This window comes from Alligator mississippiensis, chromosome 10 (genome assembly GCF_030867095.1).
Source record: "Alligator mississippiensis isolate rAllMis1 chromosome 10, rAllMis1, whole genome shotgun sequence".
Lineage (NCBI taxonomy): Eukaryota > Metazoa > Chordata > Crocodylia > Alligatoridae > Alligator > Alligator mississippiensis.
In genome coordinates, this window is record NC_081833.1 from 23,464,186 (window position 1) to 23,476,167 (window position 11,982).

The 11,982-nt window shown below is 44.0% G+C and overlaps 1 protein-coding gene across 7 annotated transcripts in view; it reads right to left on the reverse strand.

The window, feature by feature from the left end:
• The window catches only part of RNFT2 (ring finger protein, transmembrane 2), a 50,716-nt gene that overhangs the window by 30,815 nt on the left and 7,919 nt on the right, over positions 1-11,982 (reverse strand). For all 7 annotated transcript variants that reach the window (XM_019493704.2, XM_006266405.4, XM_019493706.2 and 4 more), the window contains 3 exons: positions 11,244-11,320; positions 6,110-6,210; positions 2,648-2,801 (listed from right to left, as the gene is read on the reverse strand). In XM_019493704.2, coding sequence (XP_019349249.1) covers positions 2,648-2,801; positions 6,110-6,210; positions 11,244-11,320 — 332 coding nt within the window. The remainder of the gene's footprint in view (positions 1-2,647; positions 2,802-6,109; positions 6,211-11,243; positions 11,321-11,982) is intronic.

The following is an 11,982-nucleotide window of genomic DNA, read 5'->3' on the forward strand; positions in this document are numbered from 1 at the left end:
AATGTACCATGATCACCATGAAACTTAAGACACCTCTGACGTGGGACATGACAGCTTCCTGTGTGCTGTTAAAAGACATTAGATAGCAGCTTAAGGAAGTGATAGGAAAAGGCCAAAAGTATAAAAATGATCTATAATTTTCTGCACTGATTTAATAATTTCATTTAAGAGTGTTACTTTCTACTGAAGTGGAAGGAGTGCCCAAATACTGTGGCTGCCACATCTGGATAAAGATGCTCTTATCCTTTTGACTCAAGTGGTTAGCTGAAAACTTGGGGACTTGCCATCTGCTTTGGAAAAGGTGTTGGTGGAAGGAGAGAAGCAAGAAGAACCGCACATGGAAAAAAAGAATCAAGTAAAATAGAGCCTGAACGTGAAGGTACTAGCACAACCCAGAGTAAAGCCTAAGCAGGAGCAAGCTGTAGTGGAGTCAGGCTTTTCTCTGATGCAGTTTTGTCTACTGCCACAGAACATACACAGCCCTATTTTCCTGAATGCAGAAAGAGCTGGACAACCAGTTTTCCTGCTCACCAAACCAATCTCTCTCAGCCAGCACATCATTCTCCAAAGCTTGCCCTTTCTCTAGGCTTTTCTCTGGGTTGTGCTACTACCTGCATGTTCAGGCTCTATTTTACTTCATTCTTTTTTTCCATGTGCAGTTCTTCTTGCTTCTCTCCCTCCACCAACACCTTTTTCAAAACAGATCTTGCAAAGCCTCTTCAGTGAGACGGTTCAAAATCCAGAGTGAACTTGTAGTGGCATCTATTCAACTGTCCCTTACAGATATCTTAAAAACAGAGGCTCCAGAGAGGTTTAACTGAACCAATACCAGTTTAGATCAAGTGTCAGCAACCTACAGCCTACGGGCTAGATTTGACTTGCAAATGTGGGCTTTGGTACCATGCAACACCTTCTGCAGTCACTCTTCTCATGCCGATGTGGGGATGAAAGCCAGCTGCAGTGACAGTGCTAGTGCTCGCCCTCCTCTAACCCAGGGTGGGTCATTCTGGCCCACAGCCAGAAAAGGTTGCCTAACAAAGGTTTAATTGTTTTCTTTTCCTTATGGAAATAAGCTATACAGGCAGAAGGCACCTTTATATACATAACTGTGGACATAGGAAAGTGTTCTGTTTTAACTGTACTTGTGAGAGGCAAGGATTTCTTTGGGTATTATCTTTTATTGGACCAGCTGCATAGCTGGAACAGAGTTAGACTAGCTGCTTTCGAATGAAAGACATTTTTCTTCAGGTCTAAGGAGAAAAGCTAGCACAGCAACAGTCATGTGCTGGCTTTTCTCCTCAGACTTGAAGGAGAATGTCTTGCATTTGAAGGCTTGCCTAACTCTACCCCAACCAGGCAGTTAGTCCCATCTTTTATTGGACTAAAGAAATTGCCTAAAATCGCTTTATATTGCCTAAAGAAATCCTTGCTTCTCACATAATTCCTGGATCATCATGGTTATAATATCATTCTAACACTACCTTAACTGTACTAGCACGGATAAATTAGTATAGTTTGTATGTGCAGACGAGCTTATAGGGAAGTAGAGTATTTTTTTATCAGCTGGAATTTGCCCAGAACACTAGGGTTAACATACCTATCTTTGGAAAGAAAAAGAAGTGCTACAGATCTTCAATAAACACAAGAGATCAGAACCAACATTTCACATAACACTCAAGAAGTAGCAAAATAGTGCACTCTAATTATGTTAGGGTTCAATTCGGACTCCGAGTCAAGAAAACTAATGCCTCTGAAAATCAGCCCTTGAAGGTCTCGAGCTGACTTTCCAAAATTAGAAACTAATTTTATTATTAAAGTGAAACATTCACCTGTCATAATGAGAGCCCAGATATAACAACAAAGAAATCTTGCACTAACAAATTAAGTTTATAAAGTGGAATTGAGTCTAAATATGGAGTGAACCTTGCTAATTTAGTTTCAGTCCAAGCCAAGCAAGGCTGGAAGAGTTTCTGGAAGTCAGATTTAATAAAGTAGAGGGTAAGGGAAAGAACAGGGGGAAAAGATAGTTTTATCTGATGCTAATATTTTAAAAACATTTCTATCAGTTCCACAATGACTCAAACTATTATTTAACCAAAGTTTGCCTGTTTTTCCCTAAAAATTTCAAACTTTACAACATGCAAAGCCTGCAATTTAACCAGCTCTGCTGTATACATGCACAAAGGCAAATCAGAGTGTTTTAATAAAGTGATGTACTGTCAGCTATACAGCTAAGGGTATTTCTCTTCAATAAAATATGTGATTTTTATCCTTATAATCCACTGTATTTATCTTTGGGGTAGAGGATAGCTGGTCCACAAAGTGTAGTTTAGGCAAATTGCCCATTGCCTGTAGCAAGAAACAGTGTTGTATACGTATGCTTTGGAGCAGGATTATGGCTTCATATCTTCTTTTCCCTTTCTGGGGGGAAAGTATAACTCCTGAAAGCAGAGAAGAAGCAGTCCTGACAATCCCCTCAACAGTGACATTTTATCTAGTCCTTACATGTCATGCAGGAGAGGCAGCTTCCCTTGCATGGTGCACCCCATGGCAAAGACCAAGCAAATTCTGGACACAAACTAAAAGAATGGTTTCATTTGCTGGCTCCAATCAAGCAAAGATCAAGAGAAAAGCAGAGTTCTTTTACCTTTGATTTGACAGCCAGAATGATTTTAGGCAGGGCAACAATCAGGCATTTCAATGCAATGGTGAAGTACTTCAGTACAAAGTCTGTGATCCCCACAATCCACATCAGGTCAAAGAAGTCCAGCCTCTCCAGATTGGGTTTCAAAAAAATAAGGCTGAAAAGTATAACAAAATCCACACGTCAATGAATGGCATATCATCTGCACTTCAACAAAACAAGCTTAGCTCCAGTATGAGGGGAGGGTCTGGGGCTCCACCAAACTTGAACACAAGTTATTAAGGAGAATAAGGTCATGAAGGACACATTTGTCCTGTTACCATTCTGCGTCTCTTACCCACACCTGTTCTTATCCAGTCCCAAAAAGGTCATCAGATTTAGACTTGCCTACTTTCACTGAGGGAACCTGTCATCCACAAACCTACTGTAAGAGTTAACCCCTGTACCCAGGATGAAAATAGACCCTTCTCTCCATCCAAAAGCAGCAATTTTGGTCTGTAGCCTTGCCCTGTCAATTCTATTCCTGAAAGCTACCTAAATCTCTCCATCTTTATTGAGAGGAATGACCTGAGACACACGCTATGCTGTAGTCCATGTCATTGGTAGCTGTGACTCAGTGGGTGCATCTACATGTTCAATTAATGCACCATAGTTATTGCACATTAAATTTAGTACTTGGATAACCAAGTACTAAATCAACGTGCAGTAACTGGTGCTATGGCACAGCAGCACCGATTCACAGGATTTTACAGACGCTAACTGTGCAGTAGCCTAATACTACTGTGCAGTTGCATATTAGGACAGATTTTGCCTGGCATGCTACTGCACAGTGTTATTGGGCTCTGCGCAGTTAGCGTTTCATGTAGAAACACCCAGCAGGAACAGCAGGGGCCAATTCAAGACCATCAAGCTCTGCTAACCAGTCCCAAAGGCAGATTCTGGCAAAAAGCAGAATTCCTCCAGCTGCAGCATTTCCCCCCACCAGCACCAAGCTGCTCATGCATGTAAAACTGGCAGGTAAAAAGGACATCACAGTCTTTGTTATGGAAGAATATTCAGGACAATTGTGCATGGTATGACAGTACTGGGACAGGGGCTCGTGCACTTTAGGAGCAGCCTAAGAACTTGATAGCAGAAATCAACATTTCCTATATTCCATTAAGCACAAACTAATGGGATGTGGGCAACGGTGGGGCAGCAGAGCCCACCATGCAGACTCTGCAATGGCAAAAGCCCCAAAGGCAGCAGAACCAGCAGGGGTCTGTTACACAGACTCTAATAACTGGATTCCAGAGCACTGCCTACGGGATGGGGGCTCCTTGTGCAGTGCAGAGCCCAGCAGCTCAAACATAACAGTCCGGTGCCAGGCACAGGTGGGGAAGCACTGGAATACTCATGGTAGCACAACTGCTCTGATCTCCTACTACAATTTGAGCCAGGGTCACCTTGGGGTATACAAGTCTACTCCAGATGTAGGCTAAGATAGCATGTACAGAGCAGCAGCAGAAAGATACCTTCCCTTTTTTCTCCTCCAAAGTTCAGCATCTGATACTGGGCACTACTTGACTATCTGCTCCAAGAGTGGGATTATAAAGCTCCAGTACTTCATGTAATCATGGTTTGGGAACCACTGCACTGAGTAACAGTGCAATAAAAATCGTCTTCAGCAGTTAGAAGAGGCTTCTTTTCAATATTACTGTCTACCAGTGTCTCCTGAGAAAAGCAAAAGCCTAACTAAAAGAAAAACCCAATACCAAAAGCCTGAGCATGAAATTAAAATACTCACAACACTGGCACAGCACAACAGGTAAAATTAAATCCTAAAAACAGAAACAAAATCAGAAACATAAGGACTAAGTGTGGGCTAGAAACAAACAAAACACCCCAGAAAATAAAGAAATACATACATTTATAAATGGTAAGAAATAAAAAATAAATAGCAGGGTTTAAGCTTAGAAACTTCCCCTGTCAAAGATGTTTGGCTGGAAGGGAGACCCTGCCCACATGCAGGAAGCCAGTGGGGCTCTGTACGGAGTTGCTTGAAGGATACGGGCTTTGATGCAAACTCTTTCCCAGAATTTTCAATATATTTATTCTAGACTCTTGAGAGCAACACTGTCCTGTCTAAGCAAAGCAACACAACCTTCCAATTGTACTGAAACACTTCTATTTAGCCTGGTATTCCTTAAGTCTGTCAAGCCTCATCAGCTGCCCCACATTCCCATCTCGTCTTCCAGATGGCCCTGCTTCCCAGTGCTACACTAAACAGTCTCTTTGCTGCCGTCTGTCGCCCTGCCCTTCTCTTCTGTCTGTTTTTCCTATTCTATACCCACCCAATCCTTTCCATCACCAGTCCCTGAATAACACCTTTCCCCAACACTTCCCAGAGCCCCCTATATTCCCGTTTGCATTATTCTATGTTCCAAACATACAGGTGTAATATTACCTTGAACTCATACTTAATTCTTTTTAAATAAAATATTGCAGGGTGGAAGGGGTTAATATAAAATCCCGCCCCACTCCGAAGCAGCAGTTAGACACAGTTACTTCCAGGCACTGCCAGCAATAAATTTGGTTTATTAAAGTAAATTTAGCACTGTACAACAGTGTTAGCACTCAACAAAAATCTGACTTGGGTGGGAGGAGGTAGGTGGCAGTAAAAGAACCATCAAAATTAGAGGCAAAAGGAACATTCGTGTAAAAGAGCTAGACTACTGATGCTCATTGGTTGTAGGATTGTTCATTGCATTGCATTGCATTATTCAATGATTGTCTTCCATGTGGCATTTCATAACAGAACACACCCAATTGCCACTGACAATTTTTCCATAGGGGCATGGATGTTAACTGTCAGACCAATTTTCCTAACAACTTAAGTTTGCTATTGCTCCATTTCACCTCATCTGCCCTAGTTTCATGCCCTGGCCTAACCTCAGCAATGCCTCTCCTTGTTTGGCATTAAATATCTCCCTCAGCGATTGTAATAAGTAGAGATGGACCCAAACCAGATTCCTGCATACAGGCATCTCTGAATTTTGGGAAGAGTTGTGATTTGTATTTGTATTTAGAGCTTGGCCTGCTTTGCCCCACATCCAAACCCCCCATCCAAATGCTGGCAATAAAATGGATACAGATACAAACCTAAACAATATTACTTAGGTTCATCTCCGGTAACAGAGCAGAAGTCTAATATACAGTGATGCAAAGAAACCATTAGGGGAAGGGAAGAAAAAAAAAATCAATGGGTCAGTGTTCCCATCTGGCTCCAGCACCATGGCTCTCTGTCTGTCATCAATTACCCCATGACATATAGTCCTGGACTCCACGGGCATAAGAGGTGCACAGACTATTTGTTGTGGGCCATGGATACCATGGATACTCTCCCTCCCCCAGCTAATGCAAGAAGGTCGATTCTTACTTTCTACAATGCCCAGTTCCAGCAAGTATGTTCTACCCTCTGCCCACCTGTTGTACAGCTGCTGAGAGTTGAATGTGTAAAGCAAGTAGAGAGTATTCCCAGTAAGGAAAGCCAAGATCCAGAAGATAATCAGCACTGACCTCTTCTCCTGAGCAAAAACAAGAAGCAGAGAAGACAAATTCAAAGTCTCCAGAGAACATACACATAATGCACCAAGCCTCTGACTGCTGAAAAATGTGAGGCCATCCCAAGGGACAAAGGCACACTTCTAAGCATTCAGTAATTAGTTATTTACATGGGAGTGAGACACAAATAGGCAGCCTTGTACAAACAGATAAACAGAGCCAGAGTCTGTCCTTTGTCAAATGGAGTTTCTCCAGCGAACACTGATGACATTACAGTGCTGGAAATGGAAGTATAAACTCACAGAACATGGTTTTCAAAGGTAGGCCCCTAAACAGGACATCCAAATCCTGCACACAGTGTATTCTAGTGTGTGCATGCTGGATCAGCATATAATACACTTAACTGTGCAACACAACACCACTCGCAGTTTGTTGCTTGGGGCTTCCACTGTAACAAATATCAGCAACCTGAACATCCATTAAGTACCTAAACCAATTAAGCTTATAGCATCTTTCAATCCCACTGTTTTGTAACTTTATCGAATGCCCCTGAACTGCATACTAACTGTAAACATAACTGCCTAATTTGTAACTAACTGTACCATTTAACTGGGCCAGAAACAAAGGGAAGCACCTAAAAGCTGCTATTAGAAGCCTTGAAAATGATAGGACATAGTTTTGCAACCGTTAATAACACAACACTGACAGCATTGTAAGCAGTACTCCTTAAGTACACAGCACTGTCAGAGCTGTGATGTTAGCAGTCCCAAAACTAGCTATAGCCAGTTTCAGGACTGCTATCAGATGCTTTGAAAATGACAGGAGCTAGGCAGTTTCAAAGCTGTTAATACCTCAGCATTGACAGCACTGTAGACTAACAAGCATTAAGTTTGGATAAGTGCATACTCCAGATAAATGCACAGACAATGTTTTGGTTCTGAGCCTAATTACTTATACAGAGTACAATGTATATGCATTTAGCTTGACAAGCAGGTACAGAAATGCCAGTTCAACATGCTGTTGTACTACAAATCTGAGTTTTCACTTACCTCAGCTGGATCTGGATGGCCTTATAAAGGGACCACAACTGAAAACTGATAGACCCCAGTATTAAAGATACTGATAGAGCCTACAATAGAGCCCAATATTATATACAGCGCACAATGCACACAGCATGGGTGGATATTGTTTGCTAGGAGGTTTCAGGATATTTGATTTCCAATTAAGAAACAGTTAAACAAAGCAACTTAAAATTGTGTATTATGGGAGATATGAAATTCTATAAAACACATTAGTCCAAAGATATTAGACCTGTGGGTCTCAACATTTTGAGATTCAGGGCGCTCTCACAATTTTTTTGAATTTGGTGGTACCCCAGTTAAGAACCACTGTTGTGCTGCCTCAGCTTACCTTGCTGGTTCTCAACTGGGATGCAGTTGCTACCACCACTGCTGTCAGGTAAGAGGACCCCACACACCTCATGCACAACCAGACAAGGGAGGCCTGCAGCCTGTGCACACATGCCTGCCTCCATTAGGGTTATTTGATAAGCTTAAAGCAGGCAGGCTCACCCTCTCATACCACAGTCATTTCCAGTCCAGCCCTACATACTCCTCTTGGAAACAGGAGCATGTGGGACAGTTTCCCTGGCAGCAGAGGCAGTGCAGCAACCTAGAGATAGGATGCTTCTGCTGCCAGGTGGAGCTGTCCCACACGTCTCTTTCCAGGAGTTGTGTGTGGGACTGGACTGGGAAGGGCTGTAGCAGGAGCATGTACTCTTTCCTGCATTAGGGTTATTAGATAAACCAAATGGAGGCAGGAACACCTGCTTCTACTTTAGCCACTTCCCAGTTCAGCTCCAACATGTCTCCTGGAAACCAAGCCATGCAGGAAAGTTTCACCTGGCCACAGCCACAGCAGTGCGAGTATTACAGCATTAGTGACAGGTTCTCACAGCAGCCAAAGGTGCATGGCACCCCAGTTGAAAACCACTGTATTAGACTACAAACTTTTTTAGCAAACCCCTGAAAACTGCCTGTCTTGGGGCCAAGGAAAAGTAAAATTTTTGGAAGAAAATTCTACATCTGGATGGAAAAAAAAAAGAGGAAAGATGTTTAGAGTGCTTCTGGAGGGGCTGGACGTGTTCAAATCAGCAGGTCCAGATGCTCTCCACCCCAGGGTGTTGAGGGAGCTAGCAGGGGTTATTGCAGGGCCCTTGGCACGGCTTTACGAGCACTCATGGTGCTCAGGCCAGATGCCAGATGATTGGAAGATAGCCAATGTGGTCCCCATCTTTAAGAAAGGGAGGAGGGAGGACCTGGGCAACTATAGACCTGTCAGTCTTACCTCAATGCTGGGGAAACTCTTTAAGAAGATCATCAAGGAGCACATCTGTGATGGGCCGGCATCGGGGATAATGCTCAAGGGCAACCAGCACGGTTTCATTAGGGGTAGGTCATGTCAGACCAACCTGATTGCCTTTTATGATCAGGTCACAAAAGGATTGGATGCAGGTGTCGCCATGGATGTAGTCTTTCTGGAATTCAGCAAGGCCTTTGACACTGTTGACCGCCCCATCCTCATTAAAAAACTAGGCGACTGTGGCATCGATGCCTACACAGTCAGATGGACTGCAAATTGGTTGAAGGTCATCATTGACTCCAAGATGAACATGGGCCGACAATGCAAGGTCATGGTTGACAGGGCCAACTGGACCTTATCGTGTATCCACAGGTGCATCTCAAGTAGGGCCGAGGAGGTCATCCTCCCCCTCTACGCGACACTGGTCAGGCTGCAGCTGGAGTACTGTGTCCAGTTCTGGGCACCCCACTTCAAGAGGGATGTGGACAACACTGAGAGGATCCAGAGGAGGGCCACCCGCACGATCCGGGGACAGCAGGGCAGACCCTACAATGAGAGGCTACAGGACCTGAACCTGTTCAGCCTTCACAAGAGAAGGCTGAGGGGGGACCTGGTGACCATCTATAAACTCACTAGGGGGGACCAGAAAGGTTTGGGGGAGACCTTGTTTCCCCTAGCGCCCCCCGGGATAACAAGGAATAACGGCCACAAATTGTTGGAGAGTAGGTTTAGATTAGACATATGTAAGAACTACTTCACAGTCAGGGCAGCTAGGATCTGGAACCAACTTCCAAGGGAAGTAGTGCTGGCTCCTACCCTGGGGGTCTTTAAGAAATGGCTTGATGTCTACCTGACTGGGGTCAATTGAGCCCAGCTTTCCTCCTGCCCAGGCAGGGGGTCGGACTTGAAGATCTTCAAGGTCCCTTCCGACCCTACTTCTATGATTCTATGATTCTGGGAGGTTGATTTACTAAAAAGGACTAGTATCAGACCAGGTAGCTTGATGAGCAGACTGCTCATAAAACAATCCAAAGTGTAAAAGACAGATATTTCATTATATGACAGTGCAATTTATCCCTTCATTCCACATTTTATTATATTAATTTTCCTACTGCTTGTATATATAATTACCTATTTATGCCAGTCACATATGATCGATAGGCTAGCAGGGGTCAGCAATGATTATGGGCAGAGGGCCAAAAACCCTCACAGCCTCGACTTGTAAGATGTTGGTGTGCCAGGTGCTGATGGCAGGGGAGCTGCAAGGGGCCTGATCCTTGTTGTGGTAGCACAGCCCAGGGCCCTTCTCTGCCATCTGCCCCAAAGTGTGCGTGCCAAGCAAAATGCCTTTGAGTGCCATGCTCTGGCACCTGTGCCAGGGGTTACCTACTAGGCTTATGCGAAGTGGCTAGTATTCGCTTTGGATTCAGATTTGGCTGATTCAGAGGACAGCGATTCAATTCGGTGATTCGAATCACTGTCCCGAACTGATTTGGCCAAATCCAATTTGGAGATTCGGCCACCGCAGAACTGGCCAAATCTCCAAATCGAACAGGCCCCAAACCCCGCCCGCTCTCCCAGCCCTGTCAATGGCTGCCCCGCCTGGCCCCAGTGTCCCAGCACTTTAAAAATAAATAAATAAAAAAGCGCCCCACACTCACCAGCTGCGGCCAGATGGGGGGGCAATCCCCACTGCCCCCGTGTGTGGGGGCTCTGCCACAAGCTCCCAGAGGCCCTGACGGCCGCTGCAGCAGCCAGTGAGTGCTAGGTTTTTATTTTTATTTTTTTTTAAAGTGCTGGGATGCTGGGGCCGGGTGGGGCAGCCATTGATGGGGCTGGGAGAGTGGGCTGGGGGAGCAGGCAGAGGATGGGGCTTGGCAGGGGTCCCTCCCCATGGTCCCCTCCCTCCTCCTCCAGCCCCGCACCCCCACCCCACTTACTGGCACGGAGTCCGGGTCCAGTTCCCTGCAGTGGCAAGTGGGGGCTGCCCGAATCTCCGAAGCTCTCCAAATCTTTTCCGAATTGATTTGGAGGCTTCAGATTGATTCAGAACTTTTTATTGGTTTCCCGATTCAATTCAGATTCAGAGATTCAGCCACCGAATCGCCTCTGAATTGAACTGGTGACTGAAGCTTCGCACAGCCTTATTACCTACCCCTGTGTTACTGTATCCTCAATCCTGCATTGCAAGGGTATCAGTTCCTCTAGGAACTATGAGACCCAAAGAAGCCTACTGATTTGTTTACAAATAACAGGAATAGCAAGAGAGCATTTAAATATATTAAAAATAATATTTCTATAGCATCTTTCATTTGAAAATGTCTAAGTACTCTGAAAACAATAATGAATCAAATCTAACAGCATCTTGTTGACATGTATATTGTCATTTCTGTTTTCATGTATGGGGCAAAGCCAGTCAATAGTAAGCCCTGGAATAAAAATCAGTTCTCTATTTTTCATCCTCATCTTCTGACCACTGTATCGTGTCTCTTGAAAAACAGGGATAGGGTGTGGGTGTGGCTATATGCACACACAAGGACCATGGGCAGTTAGATTATTCATATACATTAAGAAATTTATACACATTAATTGTATAAGTTACATAATACAGCAACAAAGGTCTGACATCAGTGTAGTTATGCATATTCAAAACAATGTATTTCAGGAGCACAATGGAACAAGGCACTGTACTTACCTTCAAAGCAACCTGTTCTCGGACTGTTGAGTTGGCATACGCAAATGTGCTGGCCATACCAATGCACACAGCAATCCCTGCAAGGAAAGACACCTGTCAAAATGCCGTAGGCCTAGGCAGGCAGGATCTAGACTGAAAAATTATGGTTTTTCAACATTTTAGGGTTTGGGGTTGTTTTTTTAAACAAATAGACTTGTGATTTCTGGCTACGGTAGGTGCTACTGCAGGATTACTGGCAACTAAGCTCGAGACCAAGGTTCATATAAGATTCACATTCAAGCCAAATGAACATGAAGCTGTCTGTCATGTCTGGTGGATGTTGGCCCAGAATCACAAACTACTAAACAGTTTGATACATGTTCTGCACAAATGGCAGGCCCTTCATAAGAGATCCAGAAGGGTGAAAGTGCTGCAGGTCTGGAATAGTAACAGATTCTACAAATTGAAACCGAGGTGCACTGGCAAAGCTATGTAAGGAGACCAAGGGAGCAAAAGTAAGATGTTGACACACACAGTGATATACATTACCAGGAATATCAGTAGAGGCCTGAAGGGCTTCAATTTCCATGTTATGCCTCCTCTGTCTATAAGCTTAGCATTGTCACTTCCTTAAAAAGTGAAATTCAGCAGATAGAGCCCACTTGCATTTTGATATTTAAAGATTTGCAGAATGAAATTTCAAGGCCACCAGAATGCCCAATGACTATTAAAATAAAAGGGAACTGCCTGTATTAGGCAG